This window comes from Phalacrocorax carbo, chromosome 2 (assembly GCF_963921805.1).
Source record: "Phalacrocorax carbo chromosome 2, bPhaCar2.1, whole genome shotgun sequence".
Lineage (NCBI taxonomy): Eukaryota > Metazoa > Chordata > Aves > Suliformes > Phalacrocoracidae > Phalacrocorax > Phalacrocorax carbo.
This window is the reverse complement of record NC_087514.1, coordinates 37,065,647-37,083,720: the sequence shown is the minus strand read 5'-3', so window position 1 is coordinate 37,083,720 and position 18,074 is coordinate 37,065,647. Positions and strand designations below refer to the sequence as shown.

The 18,074-nt window shown below is 38.1% G+C and overlaps 1 protein-coding gene across 7 annotated transcripts in view; it reads right to left on the bottom strand.

Moving 5' to 3' along the window:
• The window catches only part of NCOA2 (nuclear receptor coactivator 2), a 196,579-nt gene that overhangs the window by 54,723 nt on the left and 123,782 nt on the right, over nucleotides 1–18,074 (bottom strand). For all 7 annotated transcript variants that reach the window (XM_064442571.1, XM_064442567.1, XM_064442570.1 and 4 more), the window contains one exon: nucleotides 847–950. In XM_064442571.1, the coding sequence (XP_064298641.1) occupies nucleotides 847–950 (104 nt within the window). The remainder of the gene's footprint in view (nucleotides 1–846; nucleotides 951–18,074) is intronic.

The window sequence follows — 18,074 nt, the reverse complement described above, 5'->3', positions numbered from 1 at the left end:
CATTCAGAAATGACAGAATAATTAGCTTCTGCCAAAGTTGGTTCCTTTAGCTTGATTCAGAGTTTGTGTTTTGTTTTATCTAAAGTAACATTTATTCATCCATACAGAGAAAGCCCACAGTCAGAACAGGAATAAACAGTTTGCAAGTAAGCTTAAGCAGATAAAGTAGCAGGGCCAAAGGACAGTAGCATATGATATTAGGATCCCAAATAACATACCTAGCCAACATTACTATTAATACATTTGGAAGTTAGGTTTTAACCATGCAGCCTTTTGGGATATCAAAATAACAGCCAAAATCAGACAGAAATCTTAACTGAACAAATTGAAATACCCAGCTTGAAAAGCTCCCCTAGATTACTTTCATATTCTAGAGGGAAGAGTCATGCTGTAAGTGCTGAAATGATAAACCATTAACGCAGTATAGCAATGACACGCAATTTTAGAGGAAGCATTATTCACGTGTATACTACTGCATATGTAAGTCAACGTTTAGATAGAACAGGTCTTTCAAAGCTCTCGTGGTTTAGAACAAATAAAACATGCACATGCAGACACCCCAGACTTGCAACCAACTGAAGCCCTTCAAGCTGTCTGTGTTACAAAGCATCTGAATTATCTTTCTCTGCTTCTCCCCACACCAAGTTAAAGAGAGTTTCATCACTGAATCCAACAGAAATATGCTGCCTGCTCTTAAACGACATATTCCTAAGTAGCCAGGATGGTTTGTCTCTCTCAACCATTCTTTTACAGTGACCTCCAGCTGCACTTTTTCATTTCATTATACTGCTCTTCATCCTAGGGGGAGCAGAACTGGCTTAAATAAAGGAATTTTGTGCTCTTCACCTCAAGCATCATTGGTCCAAGTGCATCCTTGTCGATGACACTCTGACCCGTAGATGATACATCTGCTTTTTGCACTTCATCTTCATTAGCTGCTGCTGCTTTTTCTGCAATAAAGAAAACTATAGATTAAATGACAGAACTGTGCTCTTTAAGTGATACAGTAAGAGCCCAGAGAGTATTGAGGCCAGCTATGAAACGGTTACAGTGCAACAATACTGAAAATGAGATTAAATAGTCTCCCATAATGATTCAACAAAAGCGTAACTAGTGTATATGCTTCTCAGTTTTGAAGTTTTGTGACACAAATGAAGTTGTTTCTCTGCTAGGCATTTTACTAAACTACAAAACAAAACACTGGACAAAAGCAAGGGCTCCACATGAAGGGGCAATGAGCAAAAGCCAAGATCAAGGTGTATTAAAAGACTGATCTAAAAGAGCATGCAAAGCTCACAGCTGCACAACTTTTCCACGATCGCTATGTTTAGAAGGAAAAACTTAAGTCCACAATCTACTGTTTCAGTACTGAGAAACAGCAGCCTCATCTCTGTTCCCATGCCTCCACCCACATTTTTGCTATCACATAATTTTCATACTGCCTTCTTTACCAATATGTTATTACAACTACATACAATTTCAAGCGCTGTATTTGAAAATTGCAGGCAAGAAAATAATGATTTAAGGGTTTTGGAGCATAGTAACACATATTACAATATGTTACATACAGTATCACAGATCATACTCAACTTCAAATGTAAGGGATATTCATAAATACTTGAACTTTCGAATCAAGATGGCTTATAATTCATATCAAGTAATGGACTGCATTAATTTTTCTAATCCAAGAATTATATTGATGTGTAAGGGAGAAGTAATAAAAGTAATAAAAACACCACACAAAATACATATTTTACATTATAAGTGAATGAAACGAGTAATTTTTTGTTGCTAGTTCTATACTCAAAGCATTCTTTTCTTATTTTCCAAGCAATTACGTAAAAGGTAGGGTTATACTGCAATCTAGAATATTAAAAATCATTAAAGATTTTTTATTTTTAATATTATGCAATAGATTATTTTAATAAACATGAAAGCACATTGAAATTATGATAACAAGAATTTATGCCTTCTACCACAATAAACCAGAAGAAGATTCATTGTAGGAATTACTGAAAGTACCATGCGCAGATGGAGCAAAGGGCCTTTGGAAAATCACCCTTAGTGAAAATTAAAGCATCAGTCATACAAATTAAAATGTATCCAAATGTACAGTATTTTCCAGTATCTGTAGATCTGCAATACCATAGCCAAAGTTCTTCTGAACTCTTTCCTTGGCAGAGGTTATAAGGTCAGTGTGAATATAAGCTACTTAGACATACAGTAAAGGAACTGCTTCTGAGAACCCCTGGGTGCTCTCCTATCAGCGATCACCTGCTGGCAATAAGGCTTTGGTCACTCGGGCTGTCTCATCCTAGATTTCTATGATTTCTTGCTTTCATGAAAAAAAGAGTCACGAAAATCTTAGCTGTCTTCATAGGGTATGTTAATACACAATGTAACACCATTGTGAATAATGACGAAACAAAACTGCTCCTGGACCCTTGCAATTAATGGAATAATTTTAGAGCACTGATTAGCATAAATTGATAGAAATAAATACACTAGAAATAACTATTAATCCTTCCTCTGCCACTTAAACTCACGAGGATACAAAATTAGTATTTCTCGTTTGGACTGAGGACTGCAGTGGGATTTTCTTTTCTTTTTCTTTTCTTTTGTCTTCTTTTGGCCAAAAGCAGAGATTGGGTGTAACAAATTGAACAATCCTTCCCATACTACAATATAGCAGAGTTGGCACCATTTGATGATACAATACTGAAAACATGTTCTAAAAATTGTGAAAGAATTCTAAAAATAAGGTTGAGCTTTTAATAAAGTCGGTGATGGTATTTGTTTCCCATCTGTTCCTGGCAGCATGAAGTGATCCCTGGTTTCACACTGCAAAATACTATAATACTACACCAGCTTCCTGCTTTCATCCTCTCACTGCTTCAGCCACTGGACACTGGAGAATGTTCACATTTGATTGGAGAACAAGGGATTATACTTTATGTGCTAGAAATGGAGGGGCTGCAGATACGGTACAGCAATGGTGTGCAAGCATATTCACCGCATGGTATTTCCTGGTTTCACCAATTCACAAAGACTACTTTTACTGATTATTTTTCATGTAATACAAAACATTTCCTGAACATTTTTTTTCACTCTTACAACCCAGGAGTTTATATAAACCACCAACAAAATATCTATAAAAATAATTGTTCTCTTTTATGCACACAGGTGAGGTTTTATGGAGAAAAAGGAGAATGTTTGTAATTACTGCAATTGTAATCAACATGTAAGCTGCAACACCAGGCCAGACCAAGCACCTCTCAAGCCTCACATCCAGTCTCTGCATGGGGAAAGTCTGTGGAAAGGAAAGGCTGCTTTCCCCTCAGTGTATGAAAATGCTATTTAGACCTAAAAGTTGCCGACCTGCTGCTCCCAGTGACGATGACAACACGCTACACTACTCATGATGTTTGGTTAGGCATTCCAAAAAGCATTATACATCACAAGCGCTCCCGAATGGTGGACTTCATAATTAGATCTGTAACTTAATTGTGTAAGAAGTGGCCGGAGAGATTAGAAGAAGCTACATGTTCAGGCCAGAGGTCCCTATACATTTATTTAAGTGGCACTGTATAGGAAACCATGGCCTCAGACAGCCTCTGAGTAGGACCAGCAGTAACTTATGTTGATGTTATAAACTGCAGCTACCGTGCAGTAAATTATCCATTTTTGACCAATCAACAAAACCCTCATGAAGACTCTATCAGGACATACAGGAAAAGTAAGTGCAAACTCTGTCAGCAGTATCGTCCTGAGAGACAGGCCTGGGGAACGTCTTGAAATGCAAATCTTTTCTTCCATGATACACCACATGGGGCTAATTGAGAACAAAAATTTTGTTGCAGGAAGGTTGGAAAAAACCAACAACTGATAGATTAATTTCTAGTGCCGACAACACTCATGCATTTATCACGACTTGGTATTTTTTGTTTTTCTTAACAGTTCCACCTTCTAGTGTTAAGTTGTGGTGCAAAAGTGTGAAGTTTACTTTTCCTTTTTTTACTTCTATCTTTTTTAGGTTCACTGGGAGCCCTACAAACAAATCAAATGCACAGAGAGTTTATTATTCTATACTAGATTAATGATTTTTGAACGCTAGGGGTTAGGAAAATAGCAGCAGAGGCCAAACCTTGCAAAGCCTCTCCAAAACCTTTTTTCCTGCCCCATGGGAATTGCTGGTATTACCCTGTGACTAACCACAGCTATATTTTTCCACTGCGGCCACTAACACTGAGAGCAGGAGCCAGTTCCCTGATCTTACACCTACCAGCAACGCTGCCTCCTAGAACAGCGATGCCCCTGTTCAAATATAAAATGCCAGGAAAGCGTCACCAGGCATCCTACAGGCAGGGCGGATAAAGCAGAGCAGAGGTTTCATATGGAAAGAGAAATGCAGCCTTGTGCTGGTGGAGGAAGTGAGCAGGGAGGAAAGGGGCTTCCCATGGCTTCACCTCCACACAGGGAATTCGCCACTGGCAAGGGAGCATTAAATTAGAAACCGGTCCCAGCGTTATGAATATGGCTACCAGGGATCAAGCACATTTTATCTAAATTACAGCAGAATAAACTTCACACACATGAAATAATCATTGGCTCCGCTCAATTAAGAGTTTAGCCTACAGAGAGAAAAAAATTTAAATAAAATAGAAGTACTCCTGAGAGAGATACTACAAAGAATAAATACATCCAATTAGGTAGCATTTTAGTGATGTGTGTAATTTAGACTTTAAACTGTGGGTATGTTTACAATTGTATACTCAGTAATATACTAAAATACATATTAGTATTTTCAATTGGGCATCTTCCTAGTGATCATAAACTGTATTTACTTCTCTACGTTAATATACAGAAGAAGGAAAAAAAAGCCCTCACAAATATTTTCTGACAAATTTATCAGTGGGAAAGCCTCAAGCTTTATTTGAAGCTCATTCAAGATTCTGAAAGCAAACCTTTGTGAAATCACATTAGTTTGACTGAAATTCCTAAGCCAGAGAAAGAGAAGCCAAAAGCAATAGTTCAAAGTCTCCTGCTATGTTTTAACTTAGGAAGCCTTCCTGGTTTTCCATCCTCCCAACTCAAGCTATGTCGGTTCTCTCTGGATTTCTGACAGCAAGCTCAGAAGTGCTACTGACGGGCATCGCCTTCTTTTGGTTGTGTTTCAACCCCCTCCTTCCTACAGGTGGGCAGGCAGGACCAGCTGAACCACCTGAAAAGCTCTCTTTGTGTGTATCCAAGCTCTACTCCAACTTCCTTGATCAAACTGGCTACAGAAATAGTTCCCCCTTGATGCTCTCTGCAAAACCAAAATGCATTTTCAAAGTACTGTAGCCTCTGTAGGAACTGCAAAAAGATGAAGCATAATCTGAAAGAGAAAGTTTGCATTGACACACATTTAGTTTATTTTTCATAGGGGAAACACTTAAGGTTCTTCATAGAACACGGGGAGCAAAAAAGAAAAGGTTACCGGTGAAATGCTGGACTGGGCAGGACTTGTGATCTACAAACTGCTGAAGAAAAAGGTCAAGAGGAAAAAAAACTGTAACAGTAGAATCAAATTTATTATCCAACACTGTTTAAAACAAGTTTTCTCAGGTGCCCCAAGTAATTCCTGTTGTTCTTAATTTTCTGGAATTGCAATTGAAATGTCACACCCATCTCAAATAATATACCTTCATTTATATAATAATAGGTAAAAAATATAAGCAAAGGGATTTATTATAAGGAACACTAGAAAGCTCAACTGCACATTAGAAAAATCACATCAATCAAGAAAGATCCTTACAACAGTAACAGCAACAGCACCTGAAATTGGTTGTAAACACTATTTAATGTTTAAACATGCAAATTTTACACTACAACTGTCCTGAAAACAACTTATATTTTCCATTTTTTGTATGCATTAGCCAACTACATTGGCCTTGCCTCATTCATATTTGTGAGTAAATTTACCCTGTGTGGTCCTTCTGATCGCTCCTGAATTGCCGTTGAAAAATTCCAAACAACCAACCAAGGAAACAGTAAAAGTATGTAACTGGCCAGAGATAAGGGTAGATATAGTACTAAAAACTAATGTTAACATTTGATAGTTAAAACATGAAAGTACAGCTATCAAACTGTTAAATTAGTTGACATTACAGTTTTAAGTATTTGAAATATTAGATTTAATAACATCTGTGTATGACTACTGGTAATAATGATATTGACTGTGGTCATGGACAGGAGGTTTTTAACATCAATAAGGCTATACAAAAAGTACCTTCAAATGTATTGACTTGAATAAAAAATAGAAAAAAAACCACTAAAAAAAGAGAAAGCTTGTATTTGGTAACATGAGTAGTTTTGGATCACTACACATGATGTAGCAAAGCAGTGAAGAATGTGTAAGTTATTTTGATGCTTGGTTAACCACAGGGAAAGCAGCTCTGCCTTGTAGCTGTGTAATTCCAAGCACTACAATCCATGGCTCACACGGAACTTGATATCCACATGCACGTTTCTTGCCCAGTTCCCATTGCCCAAACACAAATTGTTTTTACTCCCTGAAAGCAAGTAATTTTTTCAGAAGACCAGTGCCTAAGAAACAGCAACTATTTCAGCAATCAATTTCAAGACCAGCTTATCCCATCCCTGTGAATAAAGTTAGCTACTATTTTAGGGAAGTGATTATGTAGTAAGGTTGCTCTTTCATCATACAGCGTACATCTGTCCAGAGCAAAGAAGCTATTACACTCTTGAATACATCTTTTCCCTCAGAAACTATAGATCAAGTCTTACAGGAAAAACTATGCAACATCTCAGGAAGGTTTTAGGAGGTAAAACAAGGGAGAATTATGCATCTGCACTGAACTAAAATTAGAAAAGCTGCCATATGGCTCTCTGAAGCCAGCAGCACGTTCTTATTCATTAGGAAGCATTCTGCTAACATAAAAACACAAGGCCTTCCTGTGCTCTCCAAATGTGTTTATCTTTTCAGCATTAATGCACGATATATCATCAGGCTGCTGAAATCTCCTCCAGTGCATATTAAAAAAGCACAGCTGCACTTTTTCTCAGCACGTTTATTCACTGTGAGCAATCTAAGAGCACAGCTTTGCCCACCTCCCTGACACACAGCCCTCTTGTTAGCACTGCTTGGCTCCCCTTTGGTTGGAAAGGGCCACACGCCCACCCGCCTGCTCGCTCCCCAGCCCGGCCACATCCCACACCTCCCCATGCCCCACTCCACTCATCACACCCACATGGTTTAGCTTCGTATTTACTACCGCTGGTGGAAGAGCACCATGGTAAACGACCCCAGGGCTTAAGCTAAAAGCCCTCAGAAAGCTGCAAGCTCAATTACTTGCTGAGGAGTAACAGCGCTTACAACATCGTGATTGCTTCTTTGCAGTGTTTTCAACTTCTAATTGGTGCAGCTGCTCTGCCGTCCCACACATACCTGCCCCACCTTCCCACTGTAAAGCAGCACCGGTGAGACACCAGCTGTACAAAAAGCTTTGCATTCTCACAAAACCACCAAATATAGGTAAACTTTCATGGAGCTTTTCAAGCTTTGAGTATATGTGTCCTCTTCTAAAATTCAGTAACGGTAACCAGCGTATAAAATCTTCATGGACACTGAAAGTAAAATAAGCACTGAAAAACCATGATGGATTTAGAAATAGCAACAAATGGAAGTAATAATACATAAAATTAGTTTAATTTCTCTTAGTAATTTTGACATTTCCCCATCATTCTTTTTTTGTACAACTCAGCATTTTTGTCACCCAATACAACTTCTGTAAGAAGTACTGCATAAGAAATAATTGTCCCAGCTCAGTTAAACTGGAACAAGGACAAAAATCATAAAACTCAACTCACCAAAAATAATATTTAACTGCTGGACAGAAAGAAGTCTAGTATCTCTGCATGTATTTTTTGCTAAATACTTTAATATGCATTTTACTACTGTTTCCTTGGTTTCTTCTGTTCGCCATTCTCATTTTGCCTGTCTTTTCTGTTGTCAATCTACAATCCCTTTTAACTCTCATTATTAGAAAACTCAGTGGTCTACTTCTTGAAGTGAGGAAGAGAACAGGCGGCACTAGTGGAAGTGCCCCCTCCTTCCTCCCCTCGCACCAGGAGTGGGTCGGCTCCAAGCGCCATGAGCTGGGGTATTAGACCGCTGTGCCCCCAGCACATGGCTCCATTCAGAGCACTGAGGCTGAGTCTCACCCTCTGTAAATACATTTAAATAGCTTCTCTAAAGATTGCTAACTCTTGGATTTAACAGAGGCAACTAAAAGTGACATTATTTACAGAAATAGCATTATTTGCAGAAATATGTACCTACTATTCCCAGATTTATCTACTTAAAGCAGTGAGAGATTATTCACACCTGAGATGACCTCAGAAGGTCAGTAGTTTCTGGTAAGATAAGGACTGGGGACTGAAGTAAAACCCAGAATTACAATCCACTTGCTGCTGCTTAGCTGCTGAATTAAGTGTCCTATCCGGGACCCCAAATCCTGAACAGCTTGATCCATCCCCAGCACGCAATAAAAATACAAAACAGCACTGCAAGTAAAATAATTTCCCTGCTGAGACTATTTCTAGCATTTTTATTTATCAGTAAAGACACAGAAGGACAACTGTCATCCTACCATTTAAGTGAAATCTAAACTAAGACTAAAAGCAACCCTGGATCCAGAAACTATTTCTCACCCCATGCCTCATTTTAAACTCTGAGGATATGTCAAACTACCACATCGTGAGTGGAAAGTTATTTTTCATGAAGATCTCTGTAACATGGAATTAAGTTTCCATCACAACCTTTACCTGTTGACCCCCTGGACATGCTGCAACATTGACCTTTCCCACTACATTTTCAAAAAAAGTGGAAAGGAATATAAGTGGGTAGTTTTACTCCTGCAGAATTTTTAGACAGGTCTTAGCTTATTAAAATATTTAAGTATGTTCAGCATACGCTTTTGTATAAAACGAAAGCGTGTATTTTAACTTGCAAACTGATAAATCAAATGGGTGTGTACACGTGTATATTCCTATGTTTGTAAGCTATATTCCTTCTCTTTTCTCCAAAAAGACCACTATCTTTCCAGTGTACACAGACTGGCTAGAGAAAGCAGAAATAAATTAATCAAAGGTGCTGCCTGCCCAGGATATTTCCCTACCAAAAGGCCAAAGTCCAGGATGGTACCGAGAAGTTTTTTTCACTGGTTTAAAATGTTTGTTTGTTTAAATGCTGGGGTTTTGGGTTTGGTTTTTTTGTAGTGTTTTTTGTGTGGGTGTGGGGTTTTGTGTGGGTGTTTTTTTTTTTTTTTGCATTTACACTCCCTAGGAACAAGTAGTAACTGGTATAATTTCTGATTGGTTATGGTGTAATTTAGAATATTTTATAAGTGCCTAAAATACAGTACTTGGACAACAAAGGAGTACACATGGTAGATCAAGTACATTGGCTATCAACACCTTACCCAAAAACACCCTCAGTTTAATCAGTCACTTCTTATTCTATTCTGGAATCAGATAAGCAGATTCAAATACATGTTTCTGTAGCCGTATACACAAACACATATCCAGGAAACAGTTTTCCTTCTGTTGATATTTAGATGACTTCAAAACACTCACATAAACTACTGAAGTGTACATGATAACAAATGCCATGCATCCATCAGCATCGACTTGAAGTCTGTTACGTTAATATGATGAATTTCAAAAGAAAGAGTCAAGCTAACTGACCTCTGCACTGAAATATTAGATACAAATATTTGGCATCACTCAGTTTAACAAAGTAATTATTTTCTTTGGTATGTACTGAATCAGAACAGAAAATTTTACTGTATTTTTTGGCATTTATGATTTTATAAGTGTTAGATATTTACTTAATGAGTAACCTCATCTTGTTTTGATAATTCATCTCTAAAAACAGCATTAATAGGAATGTCTAAATGGTGGGAGCCTGATGGTCTTTAACATTTTGGCTGAGCTGATGTTTTCAAAGACAAGAAATGTGGCAGGATCTGATAATTTCGTTCAAAACAGGGATCCATCACTGTCTCAGAAATAATATATTGCTTTCACAAAAGTTAACAGCTCTCCAGTTGGTTCTCTGACATGTAAAAACACAGGCAAGATTTTGAAAATAAAGATACATGGGTTAACACTCTTTAGACTAGAATCTGCAGATGCAAATGCCAAGCTAATTAAACCTACAGGTTTCCAAAACTTAGGCCAAAATAACATACTGCAAAGGAGTATTAATCTAGCGAGACTCTGTTTCTTGAAGCCTCACTCCTATATACTCAACCGCCTGTTAAAAGGAAACAGATGACTCCCTTTCTTCGAATGCCACATTTCCATGATTACAAAAAATCTACTTTATTTTAGGATGCACAAAGATATATCTTTGTGACACACCAGATCATTTACAACAACAGGCAAAGATCTTTTTGCTTTTATAAATTGCCATCGATGACTGCAGAAGTTTTCAAGAGACCTAATATGGCATACCAAAAATAAGTATCATGGATCATGGGCTCCCCATGAGCCCATGAAAGAAAACAGTTTCCATAATAAAGCATAGGCCAAAATGGAGTATAGATAACTGAAGACAGCTAAGGAAGAACAGAAACAAATTTAATTCAATGTGTCCATACTAACATGGATAACATGGCTCCTACTGCTTCTAATACTCCAGATTATAGTAGATAAATCTTTCAAGAAAAAGCTCTAAATCATTAAGGACATGTAAAGTTTTCTTCCTATAATAGCCCAGTGTTCAGAAATAGAAGCTGAGGCCCCTCTTCTTGCTTGTCTAATCCACCATGACAGGCTTCAGCAAAACATTTAAATCAATTTAGAAGCAGAAATGTTCCTATTATGTCAAGAAAAGCAGCAGGAAAAACAAAAGCTTCCTAAAAAATCTGTTTACTTCTCCATGTCAGGTACTTAAAAGAAATTTTTAATCCAAATTCTTTACTAAACTGTGTTTAAGATTCATTTCATATAATTCAACAGTGGTTACATTACTTCAGGTATGTTATGAATACAGCATGGCTGTTAGAAGGATGGTAATGACTATTAACATGTTTAAGATATTCCCTAAAATTAAAAAGATCTTGTCTCATTACCCTAGAAAAGTTTGGCTTATCTTGTTGATAAGATTTACATCCAGACAAAATCACTTTTATTTTCAATTACATTCGTTTAAATTTGTTTAAAATGCCTGATAATAGAACTGAAATGTGCAACCGGGCTCCCTTCAATAGACTGAACCATACTTGCAACTTAATTAGGCATTATCGTTTCTTGTTCTCTATTTTCAGAGTCATGAAGTAGGGATCAGCACCTAGTCTTAAATAAATCAGTATAATCCATAAATAGAAAAATAATTAAACACAAACAGTATTGCTTTCTCTGTTTTCTCAGTGAGCTTTATCAGTTCTCCACCGAGAAGAAACTTTGACCTGCCTTAAAAACTGTTCCCTTAACGACGGGCAGCTAGCAGCTCATTGGAAAGGGTGCTCCATGCCATGGTGGGGGTGCTGACACAGCCAGCTCTGTAGCCTTGCTGCTCTTCCGCAGGCCCACGGTCCTGACACAGCGCAGCAGGCTGGGAGCGAGGTGTCCCCGTTTGGCCATCGTCCCATTGAGTGTGCTGAACAAATGTGGCTTTAACCAGGAAATGTTGAAGATTAAGGTCTGACTCCAGTCATGTATCTCCTTGGCATGAAGGCTGGTAATGCAGGTCTGCAGTCAAGCCCATGTGTCAGTTCAGAAGTGATAATCCAGAACCTTTTCCCCAGTCTGCAACTGACTGACTGGCTTGCAAAAAGGAACGTGGCCGCCTGCTGCTCACCTCATCAACAGGTGGGACCTTCTGAATAATAGTTGTTGCTTCCACAGGATTATGGGTCTGCCTCAGCCTAAACATTTAAGGATACGGGGTTTTGAGCTAAATATCTAAATCCTAAGCCATCTGTAGATCTGGGCAAAAGTCCTTATTTAAAAAAAACACAACAAAACCCCACTAAAACAAACATTAAAAAAAAACAGAAGAAACCCAACCCCCACCCTTGGAAAGGGTTTAAGCTGTTGAGATGAAGGATATATATTCCTTGTCTGGGCTTCACAGAAAGAAAGAATGGCAACACCCACAACTATCACAGAGCTCAGGGAAAGGAAGAGTATCCCTACACATTAACTCACAATGACCCTGAGAAAGCCAATATCCTCCCTCAGTTATATTTAATAAAGGTTTTACAGACTGGCTTCTCTGTCTGTATCACTGATACAAAAACACACACACGCACACACACAAAAACTTACTGAGCATCTTTACATTTTAGGTTGCCAACTGCAATCATAATTATATTTTGAACATTAAGTACAACGGCCTGACAAGCTGTATTATAATGTCTAGTTAAAATCAGCATCTCTAGCAGTTAGAAAGATGGTGACTCTACTTCCAAGCTTAACGGTAATCACAAAAATCCTTGATATTGATCCAATCAGTGTAACACTCAACTATTTATTAGTAAGTTTTTTCACATTCCCTAAAACAATTTGATGATTTCTTACTACAGCACTAAGAAAAAACAGTTTCAGAGAGACAACAGTGAATGGAATAAAACTGTCACAGGTACTGTGATGCTCGTCACAAAACTATGGCTAAAGCTGCACTGAAGCAAGAGAGAAGATAACTGGGGAAGAAGTGGAAAACAAAACATAGGACAATTACTGAAAAGGTGAGAAAAGAAAACGGGAAAGACTGAAATACAAAGCAAATCCATTCTACATAAAATACCACTTTTGACAGCCAGTGACAGGGAGTATTGTATTCAGAAAAGTCAAGGGGTATATTAAGAAATAACTAAAGATAGAAAAATAAACGTTCAAATATTTCCTCCAAGCTAAGGAGGTAAAAGGTTTTGTAGAAAAGAAGGAAGACAGGAAGAATTTTGCGTTATTGGCACAAAATACCTTGATTTTTTTCCACCCAACATCAAAACAAACAAACCAAGAAAAATCTAAATGAGGGTCCCTCTGAGTTTTCCAATCTATATTTAGAATTTACAACCTTGACATCTCTTCCTCCTCTTTTTTTCCATTTCCAAGTGAATCAATTGTTACATTTAAGCACGCTTCCTCTTCAATGTTGAGCATAGGTCCAGACCTAATTTGACACAGAATAACCTGACTCTGGAAGACATCTCCCTCAGAAGGATCATGGGAACTGCAGGTTGTTCCAATTCTTTCTAGGAAATTGTGCCTCAGAAAAACAAAGTAACAGTAAAAGGCTAGTGCTCTTCATGCTCACACATCACCACTCTGTCTAGCTGGATCTCTGTAACACATCCCAAAATGTTTCACTAAGTGACATCACGCCAAAAGCCTCCCCTGAATTACAATATATATTTTCAAGGACACTTGAATCTGTTCAGGAGGGCTGACAGAACCTACCAATTTCTTTATTAAATTGCTTGAAATTTCAATTAACTTTCCACTAAGAACCTGCACCTTACGTATGAGTTGGATTTGGCCAGAGATGCCAGGCGTTAGGCTGCATCCTGCCTTTGCCTGTTAAAGAGCCCTCTGTGGCAGGCACATCACATAGCTCCATTTTGCTTTGCGTCTCTAAGCAAAGCAAGGTTTGCAGGGACATGCCTTTCTGGTTCAAGATGAATACAGCCTCAGCAAACAGAAGTACCATACTGCTGCTTCTTCCAAAGGGGCATGCAAATACTATTTCAGATAACATGGCAATACCTGGAGCATCTCCAGTTATGGAGTATCTATTTTAAAAGTTTTCTACTTTAGCAGAACTTAAATTTATGTACTTTTCTGTCTCCACCTCCTGTCATTTGCTTGGATCTTGTGCAAGCTAAAGAAAAGCTGTTTACCTTCAGAGGGAAGAGGGAGAGTATGTGTGTATATGTGTAGTACACACACAAGAGTACCCACTGTCTTGTAAAATACATACAGACGTGCCAATGCACTTTAACGATGAAAGGAAACAGAAGGCATCAATGTCTTGGTTCTCTAACCACCTGTCTGAGGACATTCACTAGGAGCTCAACAGTGTATGTGATAGAGCAAGCAGCTGACCATTTGCCACGTCATCCTTCAAAATTCAGTCTGGTTTTTTTCCCCAGTTGCACACTGTGGGTTTTCATAAAAGACACTGAAAGCTGAAGTAGTAATTGTGTATCATATCCTCAGTCATTTCACATTCAAGGACCCCTATTTCTAACTAACTGTGCAGTTGTCCATACGTAGAATCTTTTACAGAAATAACAAAATGCGTGACTTAGAAGAGATGCAATTATCTTGGTTCTAGTTTGAACACAGAGGAGCCTTTGATCAATACCTCTTTAATGTGCTGTGAATCCACAGGTTTTCAGGATTCAAACAAGGTATGAAAGGCACTGCACCCTATTGTGAGTAAATATTATATTACCACTTTTCAGGCTGCAGTCTTTAAAAAGAAAAGATAAAAGCTGTGTAACAAAAGCTAGGTTCCTTATAATACATGATCTTATTTTGACTGAAGTATCATCACTACTCTTAGTAAATTAATTTGCTAGTCCATAAATTAAACTCCACAGAAATGGTCAAGGTAACATGAAGTCTCCTTCTTCATCTACTTGCTTTACACGTTGCTGAGATTAGTACATTGCATTCACTAATCTAAAATACACAGCAAGCCCTGGTGTTCTACAGTCAGCACCTTTTACAGTGCATACTTTCCAGCAATAAGAGACTACTGACACAAACATTAAGAGTTGAATCAGCAGCCCCCAATTGCTCTTTAGCACCCAAACTCAGTATTTCTTATTGACCAGACACCTCTGAAGACAGAGCAGCTGGTGAGAAACATTACACTTGAGCTTAGTTCATACAGGCTGGATGTCAGCCTGTATTTCTGCATTTTTTTTTCTCCAAATTTAAAATGCTAAATGCATTCGTGGTGTTTACAGTTCGTAAGAGATTACATGATAAACTGCAAAAGGAAAACTGTAAAGTTTTGAGGTTTCAAGTGCTCAGTCACAGTTTAAATGCAGCCTGCGAACAATACACTATCTGCAAGGAGGTAGCCTCCAAAATCCTAATTTCAGAAAAAGATGTCTCCATCTTATACAAGACATTTTTACTACACTCCCAGAAGTAAAATGTACATAGACCATTCTGTGATTGTTAAATATTAAAGTAACAAAACAAAAATTTTAATGAAAATATTTCTGCAAAGAACAAAGAGGGAACACTGGAGACATATCCCCCAAAGTATGTTAAATATAGGAGAAGCAGCTCAATCCTTTATAGCATTCTCCAACATTGGTATTATAGATCTCTCAGATCACCAGCATCTTTGCAGCTACAAAACATAAAACAACCAACCATTCTCCACTAGTTTGAATTATTTTATCTCTTGGTCAAACAGAAGTTAGAAAAGATATAAAAAGATCAAAGAAAAGCAAAATACAAGTAGGATGCAAAATGAACAATCAAGCTTCCCTGTAACACCTGCCAGTAATTAATATTGCTACCTGAAAAAGACCACTATCTTAACAGTTAGGAGTGAACATTTAGTTTCTCTTCAACTTTGAGGCACAACTTGAAGCCAAAGCTTAGATTTCTGGTCTAAAATTTCAAGGAAATTATCTTTAGAACTGAAGCAATCCATCACTGATAATATTGAAGCCCAGGTACAAGAGACACATCTTGTTAAGAGACAGCCATCACCCCACACCCTGCAATGTCCAACAGTGCCAAGACAGCTGTGGGTGTTAGTCCATGGCTCAGTCGTTGCTGGCATCCTTGGACCCATGTTGGAGGGGGACCCACCAAGGACCCATGGGGAAATTGATCCTCTCCTCCTGGTCAAATAAAAATTGCTGCTCGTGCTCACCACACAACTGCATAAATGCTACTGCCAGGGTAAGGGAGGGAATGGAAACTGCTGGCCAGGAGGAGGGCAGGGATGGTGGAACTGGGGGTTTCAACAGCTGCCCCATTTCCTACAGGTTAGCCTGCAGCCTGCACATCAACATCTTTAGGTCCACTCTATTATTGATCTTAGTCAAAATAAAGAAAAACAAAATTGACCTAAATCTTCTGATCAGATGACAAGTAAACAGTCTCATTAACTTTGGGGAACAAGGCTATATTTATTCTAAAACAGCAGATAGGACTTTAACCACGATTAGGAAGCAAAAACCACAACAATCCACTAAATCCTATCAAGTGCATAGATTTTACACGTTTCACAATTTTGATTACCAGTTTGATGATGATTTTTGTCTGTTTTCATGAAGCAAGAGAATCACATAATCACAGACTGGTTTGGGTTGGAAAGGAGCTTTAAAGATAATTTAGTCCACGCCCCCGCGACAGGCAGGGGCATATTTCAATAGATAGGTTGCTCAAAGCTCTGTCCAACCTGACCTTGAACACTTCTCTGGGCAACCTGTTCCAGTGTCTCATCATAAAACAATTTCTTCCTTATGTCCAATCTAAGTCTGCCCCCTTTCAGTTGAAAACCACTGCCCCTTGTCCTGTTACTACAGGCCTCAGTAAAAAAGTCCCTGTCATTCTTCAAAGCCCCCTTTAAATATTGAAAGGCTGGAATAAGGTCTCCACAGAGCCTTCTCCTCTCCAGGCTGAGCAATCCCAACTCTCTCAAGAGTTTGAGCCCAGTGTGGACACAACTGTAGGTCATAAAGGCAGATTCAGCTACTCTTCTCATAAGTCACATTAATTAAATTATAACACTGCTTCCACAGAATACTACTATAGTTAAAGTGCCACAACTTATGTGTAGATAAGGCCTAAGCCAACTAGTCTGCATGATACACAATTCCAGTAAAATAAGCAAACCTCGTGCAATTTCCTACTTGATGGGTCTGCTGGCTAATGACTACTTTTCATCAGAGCCAGAAAAGAAACTTACGTTCTGCATTATCTAAAACCAGTTTAAACTCTTCAGTGAATCAGTAGTATTCTGCAGGCATGCAAATAGTAAAGTCAGCATAACTGGATATTTAGCCAAAAAGCTTTACAATGTACAGAGGATGATCAAAGCTGGTTTCAGTGTACCACTCTCAGCTGTAGGTAGAGAAGACAGCAAAGCAAATTCAGTAATAGGTGTACCTGCTCAAGCAGGGGGGTTGGACGAGATGATCTACAGAAGTCCCTTCCAAACTCTATCATTCTGTGATTTTTAATTTTTTTTTAAATATTCTGCATAAATTGTTCTACTTCACAGCACAAATTCCTCTGACAATTAATTCAGTCTTAAAATCCCACCAGGCTGAAAGTACAGCATATACAGATAATAATAACTACGGAGAACTCCTTTAAAACAAAAGGTTCAAAAATTGGCATTTTAAATCTTCTCCCATCTCAGCTACGATTAACATTAAAAAATATAATTACAGTAAAATTGACCAACTGAAATATTTGCAAAACAAAAAACAACAAACAAAAAACAAGTCTACATATGCTCTCTTGTCTTAATATTCTGATTTGGTAAGATATTTATGCACATAACTTTAAGCCTTTGAATAGTTCCACTGACTTAACAGGGATTACTCATCTGCTTAAAGTTAGGCAGTTGCTTAAATACCTTCTGAAATATGAATCTAAATTCAGATCTGATAAATTCAAAGTAGTAGCAGCCAAAGTAACACCTAATTACAGTTTTAAGACCATGCTGTTTTCCTTTAGCGAGTGATTTTACTTGCATACAGGCGCTGGAGGCAGTAATAGACTGTCTGCTGGAATGACCCTGTGATTACAAAGTAGTACTGCTTACAGGGAAGCAAAAACTGTTTTTGCTATCAAATGTGAAACCAGAAAACGAAGATATATATTATTGACAACAGGCCTTCTTTTTTAATTCATACAGGTTCCATAGCCCTTGCACGTCTCTCTTCACCAAGTACTACTTCTCCTAACGTTGTTTAGCGTTCACATGGTGATTCATTCTGTCCAAGGTCTGTCTTGTAAGGCTATTGTGAAAACATGATCTGACAACCCAAAAGTCTACATTAACAGCTAGACCA